The sequence below is a fragment of the Panthera uncia genome, chromosome D2 (assembly GCF_023721935.1).
Source record: "Panthera uncia isolate 11264 chromosome D2, Puncia_PCG_1.0, whole genome shotgun sequence".
Lineage (NCBI taxonomy): Eukaryota > Metazoa > Chordata > Mammalia > Carnivora > Felidae > Panthera > Panthera uncia.
This window is the reverse complement of record NC_064818.1, coordinates 84379231-84406227: the sequence shown is the minus strand read 5'-3', so window position 1 is coordinate 84406227 and position 26997 is coordinate 84379231. Positions and strand designations below refer to the sequence as shown.

The window sequence follows — 26997 nt, the reverse complement described above, 5'->3', positions numbered from 1 at the left end:
CGGCGGCGGCGGCGGCGGCGGGGCCCGGATGGGCGCCCGGGCCGGCGGCGGCGGCGCCCATGGACGCTAACCGCCCGGGCGCGTTCGTGCTGAGCAGCGCGCCCCTGGCCGCGCTGCACAACATGGCCGAGATGAAGACGTCGCTGTTCCCGTACGCGCTGCAGGGCCCGGCCGGCTTCAAGGCGCCCGCGCTGGGCGGCCTGGGCGCGCAGCTGCCGCTCGGCACCCCTCACGGCATCAGCGACATCCTGGGGCGGCCGGTGGGCGCGGCGGGCGGCGGCCTCCTGGGCGGCCTGCCCCGTCTCAACGGGCTCGCGTCGTCGGCCGGCGTCTACTTCGGGCCCGCGGCCGTGGCGCGCGGCTACCCCAAGCCGCTGGCCGAGCTGCCGGGGCGCCCGCCCATCTTCTGGCCCGGCGTGGTGCAGGGCTCGCCCTGGAGGGACCCGCGCCTGGCCGGCCCGGGTAGGTGGCGCGCGCGCGGGCGCGCGCGGGGAGGCGGGGGTCGGGGCACGGGGCGCGGGGCGGCCGGCCGGCCGAGCTCACCGCCGCCGCCAACCCGCTTTGCAGCCCAGGCCGGCGGGGTCCTGGACAAGGACGGCAAGAAGAAGCACTCGCGGCCGACCTTCTCGGGCCAGCAGATCTTCGCGCTGGAGAAGACCTTCGAGCAGACCAAGTACCTGGCGGGCCCGGAGCGCGCGCGCCTCGCCTACTCCCTGGGCATGACCGAGAGCCAGGTCAAGGTGAGCGGCCGGGAGCGGGGCGGCCTCCCGCGGGCCCCGCTGCGCGGAACGTGGTGGTGGCGGGAGGGGATCCCGGCGCCCGCGTCCGGCGAACGGCGCGCGATCGGCCTCCAGCCCGCGCCCCCCGCCCCGTCCCCCCCCCCCCCCCCCCCCCCCCCCCCCCCCCCGGGGGCGCCGCTGCCCCGCGGCCGGGCGGAGGAGCTGCCGCCGAGGGCCCTGCGCGTCCACGCGGGCGGCGGGGGTCTCGCCCGGGGAGCCGCCTGACCGCCCCCCAACCCCAACCCCAACCCCCCGCTTCCCGCCGCAGGTGTGGTTCCAGAACCGCCGGACCAAGTGGCGCAAGCGGCACGCGGCGGAGATGGCGTCGGCCAAGAAGAAGCAGGACTCGGACGCCGAGAAGCTGAAGGTGGGCGGCTCAGACGCGGAGGACGACGACGAGTACAACCGGCCCCTGGACCCCAACTCGGACGACGAGAAGATCACGCGGCTGCTCAAGAAGCACAAACCCGCGAACTTGGCGCTGGTCAGCCCGTGCGGCGGCGGCGCGGGGGACGCCTTGTGAGCAAGCAGGGTCGGGGCGGGCCGGCGCCCCTCGCCGCCGCCCGCCCGCGTGTATATATATTTTTACAGAATAAGTTATAAGGCGGCCGCGCGTCCCGGGCGGAATCACTTTGTATAATCAATAAATTATTTAACACGTTCCCGGCGGAGCCGCGGCTCCCGAGGCTGCACCGCGTGTGTCTTCCTTCTCGAGAACTCCGTTCTCCGCACGCCCCCCCCCCACCCCCACTTCCCCGCCCCGCGGGTCCCCCGGCCCAGGCCTCATCCCCGCGGGGGCCGGGCTGGCGGTGGCGGCGGGGGCGCGGTGCGGCCCCGGTCTCCCCGCCCCGCCGTGTCCCCGCGCCCGGGCGGCGGCAGCTCGCAGCAGCGAGGGGACCGCGAGGGCCCGGCCCCGCGACCCCTCGGCCGCCCCGGGAGAGCCGGAGGAAGGAGCCGCGACGCCAGCGAGCGCCCAGCGGGGCCGGACGGGGACGCGGACGGAGACGCGGCGCGCGCGGGGCGCGGGCGGCAGGTGTGCGCGCGGCGGCAGGTGCGGCGCCCCTCCGACCCGCGCCGCCACCTGCGCTCGCGAGCGGGCGCGGTCCCCGGGGCTGCGGGGCCGGCTCAGTGGCGGAGGTCTGCGGCAGGTGAGCCCCCCCTCCCCACCCCGCGCGCGCGTCCTCCTCCTGGGAAAGCCGGGGGCGGGCGAGGGGCCGGGGGCGAGGCCTACGCCGCCGCTGGGCCGCGCGGCTCGGGCCGACCGGTCTGGTCTGGCACATCCGGGAGCGCCTCCGAGGCTAAGCTTTCCGCCCCCGGAGCCCGCACTCGGAGCGCAGCCCACGAACACGTCGGGTTTTAAACTCTGCACCGGGGCCCCTGCAGCCCCCGGCCCGTAGTCTTCAACCGGCAGAAGCTGCTGTTTGATCCAGACTCGGGCGCCGGAGGGCACTCCAAAGCGACCCCGCACAGGGACAGCGAGGCCCGCGGACCGGGCGGCTTTGGGCCCCGAGGGCAGCGGCCCAGGTAGCGGGGGGGCCGGAGCCGGGCTCCACGCGGTTGCGTCCTACTGCTCATTAACTGTTGACTTTTAAGTTAAAAATTAAATACAAGTGATGACAGTACGACAACTGTTCTCCCGGAAGGCGTTTTTTAAAACGTCAGACAGAAACGTGAAAGGCTGAAGTCGGTCTCTGCCACAGTGGCCGCACCATTTTACAAAAGACCTTTCTTTTGAACCGCTGGCTGGTTTTCTCTTTAATGGCGCGGTCTCGAAATCTGCCTCATTTCTGCGAGTGAACTGTTCTCTCAGCTCAAGTTAAGAGCGGAGGAATTTCCAGTTTTCAACTTTCGCGGAATGCAGTGCGTTTTTATAATCTCCTTTTCAAAGGCCGAGGGGTAATTGCCATTAGCTACCACCGTCCACCGAAGGGGATTCCCGGATCTCCGCGGGGCCGCATCGGAAGGAACAGCCCACAAAGGCTCGCCCTCCGCTACTTAGCATTTCAAAGGAGGCGGGAGAGGGAAGGAAGAAACAAAGCGGACGCGGCACTGTTTTCACCAGGATCAATTTTATTGCTTAGGAACCGGAGCGGTCGTTTCTAAAGGCCTCCACAGTGACCAACAACTGAAACCCCGTGAGACAGAATGGCGTGGGGCGGGACTGCCGTGTGGCGCGTGGACAGAGCAGAGGGGCCACAGCACTGACGCAGACCCCCAACGCGCGCGGTCAAGGACAGATTCGGCGAGCGGACACCCGATCACTTGCAAGGGTAGTGATTCACCTAAAGACGAGCATCTGAGGCCTTCACACAGTCCAGGAATTCTGTAGTGTTCTAGAGCAAATCAATAAAACCCACGTTTGTGTTTCATCCACAGGCACTGCAATGACCTTTAATGCCGTACTTCGTGCTAGGAGAGAACGTTTGCAGCAGGGCCATCACGTAGGTTGGTTGCAGCTGAGCAGCCGAGGGAACTTACGGTTAATGTTTTTTTATATACAGCCCATGTTAGAAGCGACTTCTACCTGAAGCAGACTAGATATTGTGGTTTTTCATTCCTCCCATGATATTATCGTTTTACGAAGGATACTTGGCACCATAGAACAGTAACAAAAGACAGACAGGTTACAAAATTCTTAAAAGGTACACCCGAGCTAGCTACAAACTTCACATTCAGTCCTTAATGTTACACAGAAGAAAAGGCATAGGAGTAAGAATCTGCAAGTGTAGACGTGCCGTGGCCGACGTTCGCGCCCCGCCGGCCATACTCTCGGATGCGTCCGCGTGATCTAGGCAAAACTGAGCTCCTAGACTCCACTTCTACCTGCTGATAGGACACTCTCGAGCATTCGTACTGGAAAGTGTATTTAGCATAAGTTTTGGTAAGGTTTATAAATTATTTTTAAAAAGTATATATTTATATATATTTATATATATAAAAATGGAAAGCAGCTGCAGTGTAATTCAAAAACCACGTAACACGGCAGTTAGAGTAAATAACACGGAAGGGGGGGGGGCCGGAGCACAGCGGCCACGCTGCCTGAGGCGGCAAAGAGCCCGCGCCCGCCGCCCACCCCGGGCTCGCCTCCAGCTGGCAGGGGGGTGACGCCCGTGGGCTTTCTACGCCGGAGACGCTCTTCCCACGCTGACAATTGTTAAAAATTGAAACCCTGGAGCCTGAAATACAGACTCCCTCTGCTGTCTGTAGAGTTTTGGCAACAGGACGGTGACTTATTACAAAAACCCACTATTTCTACTAAATGTCACACGAACAGACAAGACAGTGAGGTATGTGAGGCTTTTCCGGAACGGTCCGGAGGCTGAAGCGAAGTGTGGGGCCGGCCGTCTAGCGGGTGGCGCTCGGGCGGGTTTGTCGATGCAGCTGTTAGGAGTACGGATTTCACGGACGCGACTTCCACTTGCTCCTCGCGCTACGGGGAGGTCTCGCGAAGGGCCCTCTGCTGTCGCTGCCATCGCTTCCCTGCCGCGGAATGTGTCATTTGTTAAAGGAACAAACACACCAGGAAAAGCTGAGAAAAGGTGAACTCGAGGGAAGGAGTCATATTTACCACACGTCACTGCACGACACAACACTTGTGCACATGGGCGTGAGGTTTACCTGCCCCGGGCGCGATGCGGAAGGCCAGGAACACGGGCTGCGGCGGAGAAGAGAGGGCGTCAGGACCCCGGCCGCGAGCTGACCCTGACCCCCGACAGCCCCAGCCGCGCCCCCTGGCTTGTGCGCTGGCACCAAGGTGAGCCCAGCTGACCCAGAACCGGAGCCGGGCCGGGTGACCGGACGCCTGGGGCCACGCGCCTTCGCGTTTTGTCAAGCGGGTATCGCTTCCGGGTGGGGAGAAGCTCACCCACAGACCGCTGGATAAACCCCAACCAGCACGGGGAAGGACCGGTGCCGGGGGTCACGGCCCGGAGGCCTTGCGGACGGGACCGAGTGCCAGTCTCTGATTTGGCTGAAGGTGGGACACGGCCGGCACCGCCCTCGGTGAGCCTGCGGGGCCCTGGCGTGAGGGCCGTCCGCTTGTACCAAGGTGGCCCCTGCACGCAATTCCTCGTGCCCACAGAGCACTCCCACTCCCACCTGCACTGTGGACGCGGCTCGGCACGAGAAGGCCACTACAGTAGTCCGAGTGCACGCTAGAAGAACGACCCTCAGAAATCATCGGCTGTAGACGGTACTTTCGTATAAAAAGCACAATTCTGTATTTTGTTCTGCCTTCTTAATCCACCTACCTGCCTGCCTGCCTGCCTACCTTCTGGTATTTATTACAAGCAAATAAACAGACCAAACGTGGCCTGTGCCGTGGAGGCCGACCGAGGAGAAGCGGCGGCCCGGCCCTGCCCGCCGCCCGCCACCCGCCGCCGTCCGCCGATCGGGCCGCGCCCCGCCCCGCAGCAAAGGCACATCACCTTGTGGTCTCCCATGCAGACGTTGGGCCCGATGTGGTCGTAGGTGACAACCTTCTCCTCGCTCTCCGACTGGGGAAGCAAACAGAGAGAACCGTGTGGGAGGCAGGAACGGTGGGGCCTCCTTGGGGAGCGCCAGCTACCGCCTCCGCCCAGCTCCCTGCATGCAGGTCTCTGGCCGGCCCCTCAGAGGGAGAAGCCGGCCAGCACGCAGAACATTCTGGAAGCCCTGGGAGCCCCCGACCCTCCCTGCTCCTGGACGGGAGTCGGGCCGGGGGCCGCGGCACGTGCCCCTGCCAGAGCCCTTGCTCAACGGCAGTTAGTGCCGCCGTGAGCTTTTTTCCCGGGCTGCCCCCCCCCCCCCCCGGCACTGGAGCAGCTTATCGGGCTCTGGATGCCCCGTGTACATCTGTTCTGACAGCCTGTTGTATTAACCCGGAACTCGGTTCACAGGACGCAGCCGCCACTGACTCCCCGCTGCTGCACGGGGCACTTTGCACACGCTAATTAAGCGCTGCGCGCACACCGGCTCCTCTCCCTCCTCGCCGGCTCTGCCAGCCCGCGGCCGCCGCCGGTATTTTGGGTGCGACCCTGAGGGTTCGCTGCCGGCCATCAGTCAGCTCCGACTGGCCCGGAATTTTACACCCGCAGCCGGAGCGTGTGAGACTATAAAGTTAAAACTGAGTTATCTTTAATGCAGTAGGAGGCTTAAGGTCAGATGTACTTCCCAGCGTGGTCGCCTGCCAGAAAGTATGAACACGTAACCGGCACCGCGGGCGTGAGCACGCCCCATCCTTCACGGGGGCGGCGCGGCCTTGCGGAAGGAGGGGACATTCATCAAACGCAGCCCGGTAATTTACAACGGCAGCATAAAATTGTGGACTTCCAACCGCATAATCTCGAGACAGATAAACAAATTACAGCAACGCGATCATCCCCGCGGATCCCAGCCCGCGCCGCCAGCCCGCCACCTTTCGTGTTTTAGGGCCGGGGAAGCAGAACGGGACATGATGACGAGGTGGCGGAGCGTGGCATGATGGATGAGGCCGAGGGGCTGCTCGCGGTGCGCGTCTGCTCCCGCTGTAAGGCCCGCTGCCGCCGGGCAGCCCCCCGGGAGGGCCGGGGGGGACGTCTGTTGGGGGGGGGACCCTCCCCTCCAGCCCTGGCCCCCCCCCCCCCCCCCCCCCCCCTTCCAGGGCCAAGGCATCAAAGCTCGGAGAAGACGTGAGAGAACACAGAAGAGCGGGCAGCCCCTTCCACGGAGCCACGTCAAGCCCAGGCGGCACACCAGAGATGGTGCTCGGCAGCTGGCTCCCGAGAGTTCGCTGCAAATGCGGTTTCCTTGGTCGTGGTTGTTTTCCCTGTAGACGGCTTGCCCCTTGCCTGTCCCCGAGGCCCCGGGGGCCCCATGCTGGCTGCGGCCCTGTGCCCCGCTCACCCCACACGGTCAGGGCCGGCAGGGATGCGATGCCGTGGGCCTCCGTGCGACCGCACACGGCCGTCTCCCGAGCGCCAGAGGGCGGGCACCGCTGCGTCCACGCCGGGCGCCGGGCAGGCCCCGGGTCTGTGCGCTCATGGCCCACGTCCCCTGCAGCGTCAGCCAGGAAGGCCAGTGGGGGAGGGGCCCCGGGGGCCAGGGGGCCACAGGCGGGTGCGGGCCTTGCGCACCGCCCGGGGTAGGACTGCCGAGGCCCCGCCACGGCAGGCTTGCCGCGGACCCATCGAAGCCCCTGCCTCCAGCCCAGTCCCCCAGCCGGCTTCCTCTCCACGGGCCCAGGACGCTCTGGGCTCGGGGAAGAACGTGGAGAGCTGGGCCCTCGAGGAAAAGGGCAGCGGGGGCCCACGGGGTAGGGGGCACTGGGGAGGTGTGTGGTGGGGCGGCACGTGGGGGGCTCTGCCCTCCTGGCCGTGACCCCTGTTGGCCCAGCGCGCTCCGCGTCCCTGGGGGAGGACCCAGGGCCCAGCCGAGCGGTCCCGGGGACGGCCCCCACCTAAGATGTGCCCCCGTCTGCTCTGAACACTGGGCACTGGACCACGGCACGCCCACCTCACCCCAGGGTGATGCTTCTTCACTACCGGGTGGACAAAACCAGTGCAGGCCTGGATCCTTCTGAAAACACTCTTTTTGTATTGGAATGTGGACACGGAAGATTCTGGAAAATCAGGAGGCCACAGGAAGCCCAAACGTCCCAACACCCAGTGCGGTGTGCCACCTCCTGAATGTCGCCCGTCCGTCTTCGCCCTATCGAGCCCAGATGTGAATCAGGCTCGTGATTCACAACTCAGGAAGATAACGGCAGATGTCTCCACCACACTTTGCAGCCTACGCGCTCTCTCGTGGACCAGAGCACATTTAGTTCCCCAGGATACAATCAACCGCGATGATTTTTAAAGCGCTGACGACCACGTGTGCCCGTCTCGGGCTCAGAAAGGTACGGGATGTCGCAGGGGCCCCTGAGGCCTGAGCGCTGGGTCTGACGCCAGGACTTGTCCCGGGTCTCCCCCGCGTGGCTGGTCCCGGGGCGGCTCTGGCACTCACCTTCAGAATCAGCTCCCTGGCGGACGGAGACATGAGGACACGGTCGCACCACGCGGGGCACCGCGTGTTCATGTACTGCCTGCCCTGGCCGGAGTCCTCGCTGTACGGGTAGCTGGGGGGACACAAAGGCACCCGGTCAGCCGCCGGCTCCGGCCCCTCCACCCACCGTCCTCCGCGTCCCCCGGGGAGGGCCCTGTGGGCTGCCCGTGCACGTGGGATGGCCAGCGCTATGCAGGGAAGGAATGCACGGTGAGAAGTTTCCAGAACACAAGGCCAAACTTGCAATTTCAGTCCTCACTGGAATCTTGGCTGTAATGGGATCTTGGGACAAGCCTTTCCTTTACAGAAATGGAATCCCCTGTCCACCTGTGGTTTTGGCTCCATACGTGGCCTAGGGTACACGGAAGACCTACACAGGGAAAACCACGCCCCCGCCCCACGTCCCACTGGGAGACGTGCCCCCTTCCCCACCTGCACACCAGGGGCCAGCAGCTGTCTCCTCGCCGCAGTGGGACCCCCGCCAGACGCCCGTCACGCCTTGGGAAGCCGGGCCCGACCACACACACTGCCCCCACACCTGCTCCAGCACAGCACCGCGTCTCCAAGGGTGCCCGGTGCCCGGGCCACAGGGTCATCGCCGTGGTTGCGCACGGGTCTGTGCCCGGTTCTCCCCTTCCCACCCACTGACCTGGCTCAGCCCCCAGGGACGGAGCCGCCACCGCTGACCCACCCGCAGGCAGGCGACACGCCCGCGGGCGGCAAACAGCGGGGTGCCGCCAGCTGACACGCGCGGTCATCCTGGGGACGCCCGGCTGCGGCCCCTCACGTCCTTCTGCTGCCTCCTGCATCCAGAACCCTCCGGGGCAGTCCTGCCCGTGGGCCCCGTGCAGCCGCCTCGGTGCCCCTACAGTGGCCAGCCCACCCCCAGCGGGCGTCCTGTCCGGGAAGGACTGAATCATCGGTGGACAGACTGGCTGTGCTGTGTGGGTGCCCTCGGCGTGGGCTGTCTGCACGGCCTTCAGGAGGGTCTCAGACCCTCCCTCGTGGAACAATTGTTCAGGTGAATCCCAAACCACCCGCGGCTTCTTCTCCTGTTGCTTTGAGCTCCGAGAGCGGGACGCGGGTGGCCTTCTGGGCTGCTCCCGAGGTGGCCCCTGGTCTTTGGAGGACCCTGGCCCCTCTCCCTCTGCTCCATGGCCTCCAGACCCGAGTCAGGCCTGTACCTTGACCATCAGGCTTCTGGACGTGTGCCTGCCCTGAGCCAGTGGCTCCTGGCCGCACGGGGCCCCCACACTTGGACCACAGAGGGGCCTCGGGCCCCAGCCCCTCAGGGAATTACCGCTTCCCTCGATTAAGGACTCAAAGCAGCAAATGCAGTTAAAACCTACACGACGGAGAGAGGACCAGCCACTCCTGTGTCCTACTTGTCACAACGTCCTCGTGAAGCACCCAGACGCCAGCTGCCCCCCAGCCTCCTCGGCAGGACAAGCGTGGACGAGTGTGCTCCTGGCTGGGCCGGGGCCACGGACGAGCGACATCGCCTGGCACACGCCAGCCCGCCTGGGTGCTGGGGGGGGCTCGCCGAGGCCGGGTGGCGGGCTCTGTCCGGGAACATGCCCGAATGAAGAGCCAGTGGCTGGGGCAGTGGCGCCCGTGGGCAGGGGCCAGGCAGTCCGAGCCACCGGCCGCCCCCGGCACCCCTCCTGGGCGGGCTCTGCCACCAGCGTTCCGCCCGACAGCTGGGTGTTGGCACGGTTCCTGCCCACTTCTTTTTCTTTGTAGCTTTGTTTCTTTCCTTCTCTTTTCCAGGAGTTTCAGTAAGAGCTGGTATTTTTGAAACCAAATGTTTGGGGGATGCTCTTATCCGCTTGGGGCTGGTGCACTGCACTGGCCGTGATGGGCGCGCGTCTGTACCTTTTCTTCCGGTAACGCGCTGGGGGGTCTGTGATCGCTCACACGGCGGGGCCGACTTGGCAGGCAGGGGTCCCAGGAGGGGCTTCTGTCCCCGCAGCCTCCCTGAGGGCGCACCCCCGCCCCTCCACCCCCACGGTGTGTGGAACGTACCGGAACGTGCCAGTCTGGCTGCGGTGTACTCCCGTTTCCTCCTGAGCCTGGCGTCCCCACCCGCGCTGGCCCCGCGGATTCGGCCGGCGGACACAGCCGGGCTTTGTGCCCTCCCGGCCGTGTTGTCCGGCTCGGGGCCCGCGGCGACTCCACCCGCCCGCCCAGCCGCGGCAAAGGGGGCCGCTACCCACATCCTGAGAAAAGGAGCTCGAGGGGCAGGGAGGGAGGGAGGCCGAGTCCTCGAGGACAGGTGGACGATTGTTAGCTCTACCACACACTGCCAACAGATACGGGCGGCTCTGCCTCTCCGTGGGGGCGAGGGCAGGGCGCCGGTCCTGGTCCCCACCCTGCCACGGTTTGCTTTCAGATAAGTGTGTGCACACGGCCGGCACCGAATTAGTCACTGTCGGCTCTGGAGGTGCTCAGGCCGCGGACAGGCGGCATCGGGCCAGGAGCCCTGCACTCCGTCCACCGTCTGGGCAGCGCGTCAGGCAGCGGAGGAAGGACCCGACCCTGCCCGGGCCCCGCCCCCCCCAGCCCGTCTGGACCAGCACCGGCACTGTTCCGGCTTGCTGCCCCTGGTCCCAGGAGTGGCTGGGCCCCCTCTCAGGGGTCAGGGGCCACAGGGTACGGCCCCTGGGCTGTGGGGAGGAGGGCAGTGCCCCCAAGAGCAGGACACCTCTTGGGACCAACCTCTTTCTCCTTTGGACTCCCCTATAGTCACATTGGACTGTGGTGGCCGGGTCCTGCTCGAGCACGGTGGGGTCGGGCCTGAGGCTCCCCTTTGGGCACATACATTTTAGGGCCGAGGCGCGAGCTTCGCCGCCGCTCTGGGCCTTTCTGGCTCTTCTCTGGGGCTCGTCCCAGCGCCGCTGTGTGAGTCGTGACCACCTGTCAGGTCCCACCGTGCACAGGCGCCCCGCTGACAGATTTGTGTCCTGGCACAAACCCGGGCCTGCGGTGCAAACACTGGGCTTGGGCCCTGGGGTGTGTCCACGTGTGTGGGCGCTGTGCGCAGCCCTAGACGAGACCCGAAGACCGTCAGGGGTCTGCAAAGGGGTTTCCTGTAGCGTCGGTGGCATCGGGCGTAGCTGAGCGTCCAGGGTCATGTCTGAGCGTGTGGAATTCATCCAGCTTCCGTCCGGACTTCGTCTCAGCATTTAAGCCGGGCCACCACAGCCACCGGCTGCCCTCACGGCTGTCCCCACCCCGGACCTTTGCCCCTGGCCAGCGGGCTTGCTCTAGTCCAGCAACTCGGCATGTTGTCCTCTGGAAACTCGGGGCAGAGCCGTGTCGACCCCCGACCCCCAGCTCAGTGGCAGCGTGTTCCCGGACAGAGCCCGCCACCCGGCCTCGGCGAGCCCCCCCCCAGCACCCAGGCGGGCTGGCGTGTGCCAGGCGATGTCGCTCGTCCGTGGCCCCGGCCCAGCCAGGAGCACACTCGTCCACGCTTGTCCTGCCGAGGAGGCTGGGGGGCAGCTGGCGTCTGGGTGCTTCACGAGGACGTTGTGACAAGTAGGACACAGGAGTGGCTGGTCCTCTCTCCGTCGTGTAGGTTTTAACTGCATTTGCTGCTTTGAGTCCTTAATCGAGGGAAGCGGTAATTCCCTGAGGGGCTGGGGCCCGAGGCCCCTCTGTGGTCCAAGTGTGGGGGCCCCGTGCGGCCGGGAGCCACTGGCTCAGGGCAGGCACACGTCCAGAAGCCTGATGGTCAAGGTACAGGCCTGACTCGGGTCTGGAGGCCACGGTGCCTGCCGGTGCCCACCCCACGCATCTCCGTGGACCACATCCAACCTGGGCCCAGAGACCCGCTGGACAGACGGACGTCCTGGCTCCTTCCCAGCCGCCAGGCCTGGCAGATGGCACCTCCTCGTCCTAACTGCACAACGTCACACAGATCGTTATGGATGAGAATCTACAGGTGGTTAAACTTTAAATCAGGCCCGGGAAGAAGTCTGAAAAGAGCATCTTTGTCCTTAATTTAAAATTAAATGCATCCGTTAAGATAGACAACCCCTCCGCTGGCCTGAAGCGGTGAGTTTAGCTCTGTTACATACGTTTCTTTTTTCTTTTTTTTTTAAAGCTACAATTTGATCTTATTCTGTAATTAATTCCTTCAGGAAAAACCTCTCCTTCCGGCCGTGGGGAGTTGGCCTCCGGGAAGGTATGGTCGTGTTTCTTCCCACTGCTTCCTCCGAAAAAGTAAATCACTTTGCAAACGTCTCAGGGGCAGACCCAGGTCACGTTTTCCTGTTCTCTCAATCAGCTTTATATTAAAGTGTCACCCGCACTGGGAAGGGCCCACACGTCCCCACGCGTCCCCCCGCACGACCCCTCATCTGGGGGGAGCCCCGCCGGCCCTCCGGCCACTGCCTGCAAAGTCAGGGGTCGTGACTCCAGCAACGCCAACCAGTCACGTCTCCGGGTCCTGCACCACGCCTGGCGTCCGGCCTCACGCGTGCCACGATTGGAGATTTGTGTGCAGAGAGCGGTCTGGAGCCAGTCGCTGACATGTGGAGCTTTGCTTCAGTAGCGAGTATCCATCCCGCCACCGGTGGGCACTTGGGCTACTCCTGGTTTCTGGCTTGTCCTCAGGGGGTGGCGTGTGGGCCCCGGGGGTCCCCGAGACCCTTCGGGGAGCGTCTGTAAGGTAAAACCGCCTTCACGATCGCCCTAGGGTGCCATCCGGCCTTCTCATGGTGCTGACGTTGCGCTGACGGGCGGGTGGCGTTCCTCAGTGTGGCTTCTGTGCGGCGGCCCCACGCTGAGAACCACGCGTGGTTACTCTCCCGGCTCTCCAGACCGCGAGGCGGGATGTTTCGAGACGCGGTGGGACGAGATGAGACAGACAGGTTTCTGCCACGTGGCTGTTTCAGATCATTGTCATGGAACGGCTTTTTTTTGTTTTTGTTTTTGTTTTTGTTTTTGCTAGAAAGGCATAAAGACTGTTGTCGCTCAGACACGGGCATCAGACAGGAGTTTTCTCAAGAGGCCACGAAACGAGCCATTTTTCCTCTCCAGGAAAACATCCGAGAGAATTTTTGCCAGTGAGAAAATTCAAGCTCTCAAGCAGAACCCAGGAGTTTGGAGAACTGGTATCGGCCCCACGTGCCTGGCAGTGCGCCACGGGACACAGTGCTCTGCTCCGTGGCCCTGAGGCCATGCGGCAAGGGACACGCCGTCTCACACCCGCCAACATCTGGGACGTCTGCACAACGTGGCACCCCAGGGGCTCCGAAGGACCAACCTGTGACGTCCCCAGTCGTGCACGTGGGCGGCCCCCTCCCACGGCAAAGAGCCGGCGGCTCACGGATGTGGTTTCAGCTCCACTCCGCTGCCGGAGGGATGTTGACAGACCCGCGGACGCACCGTCCGGCAGGATGGGACTTCGTCGGGCTGGGCGCTGCCCCGGGCCTGGTGGGGGTGGCGGGCGCCATCGCACAGCCCGGGGTGGGGCTGGAGGGCCCCCGCGGTCCCTCTGCTTGCCCCCCCCCCCCCCCCGGGGTGAGCGGCACACTGCCTCTCGACCACCGCCCACGGCCGGTCACTGCTGTGGTGGCCCCAGGGAAGGTGCTATGCGAGCTGTGCCTTCGTGGAGAAGGACTGGAGAGTCTGTAAACGTCCGAATATCAGCACCTTTTCCAGCAAAGCGACGGCATTAAGTTCCAATCCGTTAGGACTGAAGTTGTGTTAGTCCGTGGAGAACGCTAACAAGCATCTTCGTGAAGAACCCCTCTCTCTCGTCGCGAGGCCCAGCTGCCGATGAGACGCCTGTGGGGCTCGCGGGTGCACGGCCAAGCTGGCACTCCGCACCGCCACCCGGGGCCCTGGGGAGCCACCCCCGGAGCACGTCCTGCTCGGCACGGCGCTGCGGGAGGGCCAGAAACTGCGTGACCCGCGTGCCGGGCACTCACCACTTGGATAAAGGGCAGAGAGTACAGATACATTCTGGAAACCAGCCAGAGGCCACGGGAACGGATGTTCAGGGTTTGCGCTCACGCACTGGCACGGGCACATGCCCTCAGATGCCGCCACGGTTCCCTGGTTCTGACGGACCGAAGCACACACGGGCCTCCCTGAGACCGACGACCTGACAGCCCCGGCTGCCCGGGCCCAGTCTTCACAGCCTTCCAGCAAGTACCGAGAGCAACAGCGAGTCCCGGCGATACCCGAGAGCCGTGTGGGGGGATGAGAACACACAGCCTCGGAGACACAGGCAGTGCTTTGTCCAGACCTCCCGGCCGACCCGGAGCAGCCTGGGAAGTGAAAAGCGATGTTCACAAACCATACGTGTGTTGGGTAAAACCCTCCGGGCCGTGGGAAGGAACTGGCGTGGCACTTTGCGGTCAGTGAGGGGTCTCCGTGTACAAGCCTGACCTGCCCGGGCCACGAGGACAAAGGCAGAAGGTGGGGACCCTTTCCCTTCCGGGAACATCTTCACGGGACCCAGCCAACATCTGCAAACAGAAACCTCTGTCGGAGGGAACGAGCGTGGGGAACCCGAGCTGGGCATCCTTCGGTCCAGAACCCGTGTGCCGCGCTTCCCGAGGGGACCGGCCTCCACCAGAGCCCCCTCCCAGCAGGACAGCCGCCCTGTGGGTGGGGAGTGGCAGCTGGCGGGGGGGTGCCTCGAGCTCACCCCCCACCCCCGGGCACCCCGGCACTGGAGAACGACGGTCCCCACTGAGACGGGGGCCCCGTGGTCCAGCCTCAGACCCCGTGCTGGGGACGGAGTTCCTGCCTCCTTCCCCACAGGGCGATGTCGTGTCCCTGGTCGGGCGGTGCCGGGAGTGTGGGACAAGAAGGAGCTGGACGAGAGGGCGGGACGCTTCAGGCCTGCCAATCTTCCGGAAGGCTCTGGCCCCGGAACAGGCGCTTCTGCGTTCAGGACTCAGCCAGCAGCGCTGCCTCTCCCCAGGCGGGGACAGGACAGCCGTGTCACCGAGCCCCTTCCTGCAGGCAGCACTCTGGGGCCTTCTCGCCCTCTGCTCCAAGAGGGGACAAAGGGCCGTGCGCGAGGAAACCACTCCGGGTCAGAAGCCCCCAGCCGCCTCTGCTGGTGGCTGTTCACAGTCCAGACACGCGCACCCACGCCCAGGAGACAGCCCCCCACGCCCACACCCCCACGCTCCCCGCCCGGGCAATGCACACTCTGCATATGCATCTTACACGTGAACACACGCCCATGTACGCTCACGCGCACACGATGCACAAGAACACAGCCTGCCTCACGCACACCCACCCCCTCGGACGTGCACACGCCACATACGGGCCCCTGGGTGCACGCACCCGTGCACATGTGCACACCCAGCTCACACCCAACACCCACCTATACAAGACACACGCACACACCCAGACACACATCCCTAAACCCATACGTGCGCACATACGAGCACGCGTGTGTACGAACCCCAGATCCACCCCCCGTGTACATACACCACCCCCCATGCACACACGTGCACACGCATCCACGCATCTGTGGATGCTACGCACATGCACAGTAACCTACATTCTGCACACACACTCCCATACCTACACACGTGCACACACGTGCGCTCTTACCTAACTAACGCCCACCTGCACACAATCTTCTGTTCACACCCCCACGTGTGCATGTCTGTGCCCGCTGCAGCCCACGTGGGCAATCGCCCATACACAGCTGCGCGTGAGCTCACACCCCACCGTGTGCACACACCCACACGCACGCACACACACGCACACGCAGCATGCCTGAGACCACTTATCGTACAGGAGAGTCAGAATTTACCTGGCGGACATCAAACCTTACAGCCACCGTCCCCGACCACTGCCCGTTCTCTCCCCAGACTTTACGGGGGCTCGTGCCCTTCCCACATGGTACAGCAGCTCCAAACCCCACACGGGGAGCCCTGGTCACACACATGGTTTCAAAAATACGGAGGAGCTGAAGGAGGAGGGGCCGTGTGTCCTGGGCAGTGGGGGAGGGGGGCAACGTGGCGCGTGACCCAGGCAGGGGGGAGGGGGATGACCCCGGGATCGGGGGAGGGGTGGACGATGGGGCAGCGGGGGGAGGGCGCCCTGGGCAGCATGGGGACCGGCCTTAAGAGCACTGGGTCGGTCTGTGCCAGAGCAGGTGCGGGGACTGCACTCAGATCACAAGCGTTTCAGACCCGGAGCTGGGCTCTGACGTTCCAGAGCTGCCGATTTCTTTAGAAAAACCCTTTCACCTCTCTTGTCCCACACGCCCATCTTGGGACACCACTGTGTTACTTCCTAATTAAAGGAAATCGACCTGTAATCGATCACTTAATAACTTAATCGACCAGCCAAGCAGCCCCTGCGCCTGTGAAGCCAGCACCGGTAGGACATCAGGTGTCCCCTCCTTTGTCACAGCTCCTGTCTCTAGCCAGAGCGAGCTCTCTGCCCCTAAGGGCTCAGGGGCCCCGCAGGCCGCCCTGGAGCCCAGGACACCACCTGCAGTGAGTGCCTTCTCAGGCATGTTCACAGGTGCCAGGCTGGGGCAGGGACGCCGTCCTCCTCCCACACGTCATGGACCCTACCGAGGGCAGGGTGAACCCGTCCCGTGTGCACAGCACCCCCTCCCCAGGCCCTGGTGAACAACGACCAGCACCCACGGGCGGCTCTCTGAAGTTCCTCCCACGTGGCACGAGATCACCCCCTTCTCCTGTCTAGGGGCGACAGAGGCCCCAGACGAGCGGGCTGCCGGGCGGCGGCCACTTTCCGGGGAAGGCCCGTGCCCGCCCTGCCAGGAGCCGCCAGCCCAGGACCCCACTGTCCTATGTGGCCACGTGAGGGCTGACGTCCTTCCAAAGTCTCGCCGTGTCTGGGGGGTGGTCAGGCGGGCATCTCTGCTGCTCCCCACCAGGGCACTGGCCACGAGGCCCTGTGAGCTCTGCACTCGGGAGAAACTCGAGAAGCAGACGCCAGCTCTAGGTGGCCGTGTCCACAAGGCCGTGGCCTCTGCCCCAGGTGCCCCCAGGCCTCCTCCCTCCTCGCCAGCTCAACAAAGCCTGGAGAGAGACCCCGGAGGTTGTTCAAACAGGGGGCACTCGGGGGGCCTGGCCTACCACACCCGGGACGAGGCAGCGTGACAAACCCTAAGAATCTTGTCAGGTCTCAGGTACGTCTGGAAGGACATCTGACCGCACGTCGCTATACCCGTGAGGGGTCGGGGCCGTGAGGAGACGTGCTTGGTCAGCACCCACCTGGGAACCGCCGGGGCACCAACCAGGACCCAGTCCCTGCCTCTCTGGTCCCCTGGAACTCCCGCCGTGGCCCTCTCGGCCGGAGCCTGGGCCCCGAGGTCAGAGGGGCACCTGCCCATGCCCTCGAGCCGCAGGAAGTCACTCGTCCAGTGGTCTGTGGGGCCCCCTTCCGGCCCCCACACGTGTGACTGAACTGTGGCGCGGGGAAGGGAGGCCCCTCGCAGACGCACGAAGGGCCGTCTGGTTTTCGAGCTCGTTCCGGGAGCAGAGCTGTTAGGTCTGGTGATACTCCCCCCGCACCCCCCCACCCCCTGTTACAAACTTTCTGGAACGTGCCAGGGATCTGAAAGCAGAGAGAGGGAGGGGAGGAGTCTGGGGACAGGGTCTCCATGTCTTGAGGGTGCCCTCCCCCCAGGATGCCTGGCCCACCCTCTGCTGGCCTCTCTTTGCCCCACGCCCTCTGAAGCCTGGGTGCCTGTGTGGGCCGTGCCCCTCGCGAGGGGATGGGGTGTCGTCACTGTAGACCGCGAGATTCCGTAAACATCGGAGTAAAACCCGGCGAAAGCTTCTCTGCCCGAGAAAGAGAAAAACGGCCAAAAACTCACCCAACACACGACGTTGTGGAAAACCCTGATGATCCCAGAAAGACCCAGAACCCAGAGCAGCTGCTGGGGGCCCCCAGTGTGCCAGTCTGAGAAGGCAATATTTTGCATACTTAAAAACATCTTTTTGTTAAGGGAAGCTAGCAGAAGCTAACAAGCTCTTCTTGTTCTCAGCTGGCTGCTGTCTTCGGGCTGTGTAAGGGCAGGCGAGGGCCTGGCGCTCAGGGAGAAGGGTTACCTGCTCGTCCGGCAAGCGGGTGCTCCTTACCTGGGAGGGAACGAGATGTCCAGTTCATACAGTCTGTCCTTAAAAACAGACAGCTCTTTGTCAAATTCTAAGAGCTAAAGAAAAGAAACAGAAAAACATAAGGTCACTTTGCTGTGCCGCACCGGCGGGGGGTGGGGGTGGGGGTCGGTCCGCTGCAGGGAGCCACGGAACCCGCGGGAAACACGCCTGGCGGACCGACTGGACCTGTGCGGGGAGCCCTGCCGACAGCCGCCCATTGGTGTCCCTGGAGAGGCCACGGGTGCCCAGGAGGCCCTTCTCAAAACCACGAGGGGCAGCAGACAGCACAGCCACAGGCCACGGCGGCGGCCCACAGGGCGGACACAGTTCTTTGTTTTGCCCGAGCTAAGTCACGGAGCAAGCCACGTGGACCTCGCACGGGAGTGTGATTAAAAATGGCCACAGGGCGCCGGGGTGGCTCAGCCGGTTAAGCGTCCGACTCGATTCCAGCTCAGGTCACGATCTCACGATTCCCGAGACTGAGCTCCGTGTCGGGTTCTGTGCGGACGGTGCGGAGCCTGCTTGGAATTCTCTCTCTCTGTCTCTCTCTCTCTCTCTCCCCCTCTCTCTGCCCCTCCCCTGCTCACTCTGTCTCTCTCAAAATAAATAAATGTTAAAAAAAATGTCTGTTAAAAAAGAACGGCCGAGTCAGCACACCGGGGGGACCCCAAGAGCACACGTGGGCGGGGAGCACGATTCCTGCTTGCGGAGGAGAGAGTCCTGCCCCGCAGACTCCTCGGAACCAAAGCCCGCCCTCCCTCGGGGAGTCAGGGGTGCCACCAGTGGCGTCCAGCCACGCTGGCTGTGCCAAGGCTGCACTGCCCACAGCTTCAGGACGTGCGCGTAAGTCGCGTCCCCACGCAGCCCGGCCCCAGCCTGAGCACCCGCGCCCGGTGCTCTCCTCGCGTAGGCCAGAGGGCGACACCCGGACGGAGCTGTCGTGGGGCTGTGGGGTGGGAGGGTAACCAGTCCCCTTGCACACACGCTTGACCGCACCTCACACACGTTCCTGCTGAAGCCTGCACGCTCAGACACCAGCCTCAGACCCCGCCTGGGGAGGCTCGGATGCCGGGGGTCGGGGGCCCGGATCCCCCGGGAGCCACTCGTGAGCCCACATCCACCGAGCATGACCCTGCTCAGCGGGGCCCCAACGGGCATGGGGCTGAGGGCCCCCGGGGGGAGGGGAGGCACAGGGAGGTGGGCGGAGGACCACGTGGGGAGGGGAAGCTTGTGGGAGGCCACGGCGGCTTGGCTTCCAGGGCACCACACGGCCTTGCTGCCCCCACATCAGGGGGAAACTCTAGCTCCTCTTCCAGAGTGGGCTCCAGGCCAAGCCGCTTCCGGAAAGTTCCTGAGTCGGGTCCTCAGTGGAGCCGGGGATAGAGGAAGTCTTCAGGGAGAGAGAGACACTCCCTGGGGCCTGGACAGGGCCTGCACTTACACACACGTTTACACGTACGTCTGTGCTGGTAGACACACTCATATTTACACACGCACACGACCATTGTGTGTGGCTCCTGTAGGTCACCCTGGCGCTTGAGTTCTTGGCCTTCCCGGGTCAGAGGCAGGCCCTGCGTGCGGGGGGCACGGGGGCGCTGAGGGTGGCTGCTGGCTTCATGCAGGTCCCGTGTGCAAGGGAGAGGAGCCAGCCTACCCGAGGCCACGAGCCGGGGTTCCGGAAAGGACCCGTGCGTCCGGAGAAGTTTGGCCACGGCTGACAGGCGGTTCAAGGAGACGTCGACGGCACGTTGCTTTCCACACGGTGACTCTTTTCAGCCGCAGAGCCAGCCAACCTGCTGGTCCCCCCAGCCCAGCTGACTCTTAGAGAAACGCGGCACGGCAGACAGAGATGCCGCGAGACCCTCCCTGTCCCCCGGTGGCCACGCCCTGGACGGCCGTGTCCCGCGAACCCTGCGCACGCACGTGTCCACAAAGGACAGCTCGCGCCGGGGGACACTGGCGTTCCCGCGCCTTCCTCCCGCCGCGGGTTCCCGACTCTGCCCGGCGCGAGTCCCTGGGCTTCTCCGGCCGCGGGCCCTCGCTGCTCCTCTGGGGTCAGGGTGCCGCTGCCTGGCGCCAGCGTCCCTCTCGAGGGCGGCCCGCCGTGCTCCTCAGCAGCTCCGCATCTTGTCTCTTCCCGTCTGGCGGCCCGCCGTTTCTCGTGGACACATCCTTCTCCTGAGGACCCACCTCCCGCGGTTCCAACCTCCGCTCGCCAAACGTGGCCTCCCACGGCCTCACGCCGCGTTCCGCCCCCACCCCCGCCTCTGCTGCCCCGGTCGCAGGTGCCGTACCTCCTTGCGCCCTCGGGCTGTGTCGCCACGAATTCGCCTGCGGGACTTCACTGGTAACACTGCCACGAGTTCTGTGTAGTTTTTAATCTGCCTGCTTCTCTCAGAGTGTATTCATTTGCTTCTGATTCCTTCAAGTTTTCAATCCTATTAAATACTCTTATTTTGTGATTTCTGTCAGTTATTCAAACGTCTGGTGTTCTCAGAGGTGCACCCGCCCCCCCGCCCGGCTTGTGTCTCTGGACCGCGAGCTCGCCTTCCGTGGACCTTCACCTGGGGGGGCAGTAAGCGTGGCGCCCGCCCTCCATCAGACGGCCGTGCGCGTCGAAGTATCGGAGGCGAGGGGCCAGGCGCTCAGACACAAATACTCAGAACGCACGGTCGTGAGCTGCAAGACGTCGCTCACACTTTGGAGGGCACTCGGGGATGGCCCGGCGTCTCCCGGGCCCAGCCCCGCCGCCAGGACGCGGGCAGTGACCGCGCCCGATGGCCCGGTGCTCACGGCGGCCGCAGTCTCTTCCAGAGCCTCGGTCACGTCCGGTGCTCCCTCCCTCCAGGTGACAGCGGCGATGTCTCCCGTGCTCCCTGTGTGGCGCCACGTCTGGACTCTCTTGCACCGGTCCGCCTCCGTCCCCAACAGCCCGCGAGCCCCACGGGGCATCTGTCGGTTCCGGACCCAGAACACAGCCCGGCTCCAAACGGCGCCCAGTTAGTAGCCCCAGGAATCTACTTCACAAAAGTCCAAAAACGGTTTCGAAAGTTGCCTCGGGAAACGAGAAGCTATACCTGTGCCCGGATTTCTTCCATGAGAGGGGTCTTCTCTCCCCTTCACAGCGAGATGCCCCCCGTTGCCCCCCACAAAACCACGTCCCTAACGGAGAGACGGCTGCTCGCCGGCCACGAGACCCCTGGCTGCGCAGAGCCGCCGTCCCTTGCCAGCAAGGGTTTCGTTCACGCGCACGCACGCAGGTGCTGGTTCTGTTCTGGTTCTGTCTGGCTGTGTCAGGAGACGGTGGACCAGAGTGGCCGTGGGGACGCTGACCACCCTCACTGTGCTGCGACGGCGGGGGGCTCCCGGGGCCCCGTGGCCAGCCCCGGGGACACCGAGGGGCCGAAGGGGAGCGTGACGGCACGCCGCGTGTGGGTGCCTGGGTGCAGGTGAGCACGTGCATGTGAGCGAGCGGCCTTCGCCTGTCACCTGCCGAACATCCTCCGTGTTGTGCCTCAGAAAGGGCCCCTGGAAGCCTTGCTGGGCCCTGCACCCCCTCGGTGGCCAGACCTGCCCAGAGGGCGTCCACGCGGGCGGCGTCCGCAGATGCCCTGTGAGGGGCCGGCAGGAACTGCACACACACGGGCACACACACGCACGTGCACACCCTCGAGTAAGCACAACCTTGCAGCAGGCGACGAGACCCTGGAAAACCCTGGCATGAGGTGTGGTCACGGCTCTGCGTGCTGACAGGCGGGTGGCAGCGTCTGGGGACGGAGCCACTGGGACGGCCACGCTTCTCTGGCAAAGGGTGTGAAGTAAAATTGAAACTAGGAAGCATCCGGTTTGGAAAGAGCGTGAATCTTGCAGCTGCCAACGAAGTGACAGAGCCCGTCTGGGAGGAGCCCTCACCTCCAGGGTCTCCGTGGGCGAGGCGCGCTGGCCCCTGTGCTGAAAGGGACTCCTTGGGGAGCACCGCCCATAACGCACCCATCTGCCTGCTAACCTGCCTGCCTGTCCACGTGGAGACGTTCCGGAGCGCGAGCATGCTCTCACGCCAGGTCAACACGTACTTACGAAGCCTCTGCTGCGCGTCGGGGTCTCTGCCAGACAGACACTCCGGCGAAGGGCAAGGCCAACACCCGCCAGGCCGGGGCGCCCCTGGGCTGTCTGACACCGGTGGGGGCGGGGCACAGGTTAGTCCCACACCCGTGCACACAGCTGTAGCCCCGTGTGGCCCACGTCCTGCCCCGCACGGTCACAAACTCCGATCTGCTGCTTGGGGTCCCCGGCCGGCTGCCAGGTTTCTGGGATGCTCCCTCGTGGGGCCAGCGTGGGGCCAGCGAGGGGGGACCGCGTCTGGGGGACCGCGTCTGGGGCTCCGCGACGGCCACGGGGCAAACTCCAGCTGTGAGAGGTTCCCGATTAGAAATTACGTGGCATTTCTGTTGAAACGATAATTTGTATCTCTTTGAGATTTTTCACTAACACGATAACCAATTTCACATGTATCTTAAACATTCTTCTTGATTACAAAGTGAAAAACAGCTCAGGGCGTGTGTGGACAATGATAAAGGGCCTGGCGGATCGTCCGTATCTGTCAGGGCTGCACAAATCCCACTGTTACTGCAGAGACACCGCGCTGATAGAGAAAAAAGAGCCCGGAAAATCAATGCGCCTTGAGCTGAGCAGTTGCTAAACACACAGAAAACATCTCTATCCAACAGGCCAAGCGCTGTGAAAATTCCCAAGCCCTGCCCTGGGACAGCCGAGGAAAATTTAATCTCTCCAAATCCTCACCAGGGCACTCCATCCTGCAGCCCTGACAGCCACACTTATAATTAATTATACAATTTCGATGGGAATATCGACTAAACAAAGCTATAAATCATAGAAAAAGTCAATAGGCATGGACACATTCAATCATGTCCCGGCCAATGATTACTACTCTTAAAATACAATAATTATTTCCAGAAGCCAGCTTGAATTAAATTTCTGTCAGACGGGTACAAGACCGGTGCTTGATGAAGGGCGCGATGGATTTTGGGGCCGCGTCCGGCGCAGGCACATCCATCCTGAGGACGGGTAGTTTGTCCCGTGGCCGTGGGGCTGCGTGCCTCGCCGCGGCGGTGGCATGGCTCGTCACGCCATTTATCTTGTCCCCTGTGGCTGGTCCCGACGACCCTGCTTCCCGTGCGTGAGTGACGCGGAGGCGGCTTTTCAACGTGCCGGGTCGCGGCCAGGGGCACGGGCGTCAACGTGACCCCGCCAGGTGTCTCCGAAGGCACGGAGCCCCCGGGGCCCGCAGCAGCAGGGGGGCGGTGTGGCCGGCCACCCAAGCCTGGAGGAGCCAGGCAGACGCCCCGCGGAGGCCCCGGGCCCGGGCGCGCCCCCGACACGTGAGATTCCTGACAGACACGACGAAGGGGCACGTGGGGTCTTCCCCAAAACACCATGCGGAAACCTATTCTAAGTCCGTGCTGCATGTTTAAATCTTTGAAATTCAAACGTTCCCCTGAACATTCGAACTAATCTTCCTCCCTCTTAAAAAGTTTCATATGCGGATAAATACGGAAATAAAAATCATTATGTCCGACAGGGACAACACTTGTCATTTGTAACAGCAGTACCGTGAGCTCTGTCCAGATGTCAGCTCTGCCCATGATGTGGGTCCGTGTGCACTGGCCCCCCATTTCCAGAACACATGCCGTCTCCCAGGCCCCCCGCACCGCCCTGGCTCAGACCCCACGGGACGTCCTTCTGGCCCACCTCCTGCTCCTTCCCGAACGGTCCGGTCCCTGGCTGCCCCCGTGCCAGCCCCGCGTCCATGTGTCCACTGCTGGACCCTCGGCTTTGATACTTCCCTGGTGGCCTCACTGCCCCCCGCTCCGAGGCGTTGCCTCTGCAGCAGGGGCCCCTGAAAGCCCACCCTGACTCTGAGCTCAAGAAGTCACACAGCTGCCCAGAAACAGTGTGGCATGCCCAGTCTCCCGGGCACTTCACCAGAACAGTGCCTTGGGCTCCCCCGTGCCCCCAGGTCCCCGGGCCCGGAAGTCACAGGGGTGCTGTCCTCTTAGGTGCAGACGGCAGGCAGGACACGGTCCTTACCCTGGTGCTTCCCGCCTAGGGAAGCAGCCTGGGCTGTAAGCGTCTGCGTGCTGAGCTGGGCGCTGCGGAGGCTGCGGAGGGAGAGTCACCTTGCCTGGGCCTGAGGCCCCTCGAGGACGTGACATGTGGTCTGGCCAGGCCCGAAGGGCAGAGCCCCCGCTGGGACAGGCTGGTGGGAGGAGCAGAGCATCTGCTGGGTCCCCTGCACGGGGCGTGGGGCCGGGGGAGCACACAGAGGCTCACCGGAGGCCTGTGGCTGCGGGCCTGGAGCTGAGCCTGACTCTCTGTGCAGGAGACAAGCCCCTGGCTGGGCTCTGGGCTGGGGGCGCACTGTGTAGGCTCCTGCGGCGAGCGAGAGGCAGTGGCCCCGGGCTGGTGGGGACAGACGAGGGGACAGGGACGGGGGCAGTGCCCGTCGCCCGGCACTGACACGGGCAGAGCTCCACTTGCGCTGAGGGGAAACTGAGGCACAGGCGCAGCCCACGCTCAGCACGGCTGGGCTCCCAGAGGCAGAGAGGTGAGAACAGGGATGGCGGGGCGGGGCCCACAGTCCAAGCACCACCCCCAGACTTTGGCAGAAAGACGTCCCTGACATGGTCCCAGGGGTCTTGGAGGCACGGGGGCCGGACCGCCAGGGTGCGGGCGGACTGGGAGCTGAACAGGGGTCGGAGGGGGGGGGGGGGGGGGGGGGCCGAGCCCCCACGGGGGGGGGGGGGGGGGGGGGGAGAGCACGAAGGACAGAGGGCGGGCACGTGCCCCACCCAGGGCCCGCCCCTGCGCCACGGAACCCCGGGGGCCTGGAACCGGCCACACAGGGGACGCTTAGGCCTTGGAGACTGGCAAACACCACACGTCACCTGTTGGTCTACACGAAACAGACACCGATAAGCACGTGACAAACAGGCGCTGACCCCGTCACGCGAGTCTGGTCGCCCCGCACGGCCTCTCCGGACTCTGCAGGGCACGCGGTGGCTTCGGGGGAAGAGGGCGGTTCCCGCGGGACCAGGGCTCCACCGACTGGTTTGAGATGCACGTTTCACGCACACGCCCTTGGTTTTGCACACGTGCACGCGCACAGCCACGGAGACGCCCGGTCAGGTGCGTCAGCCGTCCGAGCACCTGGGGCACCGCCCTCACAGGGGCCGCCCGGGCCGCCCAACAACCAGACGCTGGGCCAGCAGCCGCAGCCCGGGGACAGGGGACAGCGGGGCTCACCGCGGTGCCGTTGTTGTCGCGGAAAACCTCCTGGTTGAAGTAGTGGAAGACTTTCTTTTCCAGCTGAAGCATCACCTGGAAAGGAGAAGAGGATGCCAGTGTGGGCAGAGCAGAGATAGCGCCTCCCGCACAGTCCAGAGAGCCCAGCTCCAGGGGCCACGGTTGAGGGCTCTCTTACCTTCCGGTCGTTGTCCGACTCGCGGAATATCAGCTTCACGACCTCGTTGGTGTCGGCGGCCCGGACTGTCTGCATCGTGGCCTGTGTGCAGAGAGTCTGGGAAAGACACAGAAGGGACTCAGTCCCCGCACAGAGGGGCCCGCAGCCCGTGTCCCCTGAAAGCAATCAGCACACCTCCTGGCCTCTCCCCCCTGCTCCGTCCTTTCCAGGCTGCTTCCGCCTGGCTCCACGCGTCCCCGGAAAGGGACCGCGGGCCCACCACACGGGAGTGGGAGCACGACCAGCTGACCAGGCACGCTCTCCAAGGGCAGGCCTGTCGGGAAGTGCCGTGCACCTCTGGCGGCCCCGGCCTCCCTGCCCATCTCTGTTCCCCGTGCTGCCCCCGAGCCGGCGGGGCCTGGACCCTAGATCTGCCGGAGGCTTCACTGAAATCAGCACGAGCAGCGGAGGGGCGGGGAGGTCTCTGCCCTTCACGGTGTCCTCACAGCAGGCTGGGGACACCCTGCGATGAGATCTGCCTCAGGTGGGCAGTGGGACAGGACCCGGAAGGCAACGCCCGGGAGCACAGAGGCCACGCTGGGTTTTTGGGTCACCCCCAGGGCCGCAAGGCTGGGACACTCCCCACAGCACACCCCAGTTCACAGACTAAGTTAAATCCAGGCTTGCCGAGAAAACTCCTCTAGTGTCAAGCTGGGTATGAGGCAGGAAAGGTGTGGATGGGTGCAGGACACTGGAGACCCCCACCCAGCGGGGCAAGCCTGCTCTGGGCAGTGAGAAGTCGCAGGCTGGGTCACGGGTACTTAGGAATATGTTCAACAAAAGAAGTTCGGGATGTGCTGAAAGGAAAGACCTTCACGGGAGAGGACAGAGGACTGGGGAGCTGGCCCCCACCCCGTGCTGCGGATGACGCTCTTTCCTCGTGGGAAGGTCCCGTCACCAGGGCCCATGTGCACAACGTGTCCAGGAAGGGCAGCTGGAGGCAGAAGGCAGAGCCGAAGCTGCCTGGGGACGGCCAAGGAGAGTCCACCCCGGACCGAGGCCTGTCTGTAAACCACACCTCAACGGAGCCGCTCTCTAAAACATGACTCGATGACTTTTATTTAAGAAAGAACACTGCGGGAAAACAACGAATTCTGACTCTTTGAACACATCCTCCACCGAAGGCCTTTGCGAAGCTGGACACACGTCCCCCAGGGGAGAGTGGCGTCAGCCCGGAGAGGCCCACTGAGGGGCCGGTTTTGGTGGAGGGGGCAGAGACCCCCGGGACGAGCCCCACAGCCCCTCTGCAGACCCCTCCCAGGTTTGCTGGGGACACACACACACACACACACACACACCGCCCAGCATGCGGCAGGGGAGGCAGCGGCCACCGCCACCGTCCCCAGAGCGTACTCCAGGACAGGCCATTGACATTCAGAGCACAGATCAGTTAGGCAGGTCAAGCCCCCAGAGTGGCTTTTGGACTCATGTGTCACAAATCAGTCTGGCCGCCTTCAAGCGGTGAGGATTAGAACAAGCACAGAAGAATCTGGAGCAGAGCACGGCCACCCGGCAGCCCCAGCCCCAGTCCTCGGAGGTCCAGCTGCATCCAGATGCT

At 64.3% G+C, this 26997-nt stretch overlaps 2 protein-coding genes across 7 annotated transcripts in view; one reads left to right on the top strand and one right to left on the bottom strand.

Annotated features, from left to right (window-relative positions):
- The first annotated feature begins 54 nt into the window (after positions 1–54).
- Positions 55–1395, top strand: NKX6-2 (NK6 homeobox 2). The gene is made up of 3 exons (XM_049646655.1): positions 55–462; positions 568–740; positions 1048–1395. The coding sequence occupies exons 1-3, from the start codon at positions 60–62 to the stop codon at positions 1300–1302; spliced, it is 831 nt and encodes a 276-aa protein (XP_049502612.1). The 5' UTR covers positions 55–59; the 3' UTR covers positions 1303–1395.
- A 1977-nt stretch (positions 1396–3372) lies between these two features.
- INPP5A (inositol polyphosphate-5-phosphatase A) overlaps positions 3373–26997 on the bottom strand; it is a 170658-nt gene continuing 147033 nt past the window's right edge. For 5 of the 6 annotated variants that reach the window (XM_049645921.1, XM_049645923.1, XM_049645919.1 and 2 more), the window contains 7 exons: positions 25401–25496; positions 25223–25297; positions 17882–17955; positions 7743–7854; positions 5207–5275; positions 4348–4434; positions 3373–4259 (listed from right to left, as the gene is read on the bottom strand). In XM_049645921.1, coding sequence (XP_049501878.1) covers positions 4354–4434; positions 5207–5275; positions 7743–7854; positions 17882–17955; positions 25223–25297; positions 25401–25496 — 507 coding nt within the window. In that variant the 3' untranslated portion in view covers positions 3373–4259; positions 4348–4353. Of the gene's footprint in view, positions 4260–4347; positions 4435–5206; positions 5276–7742; positions 7855–17881; positions 17956–25222; positions 25298–25400; positions 25497–26997 lie in introns of those variants that run through there. The other variant, XR_007460864.1, reaches the window with a different exon arrangement.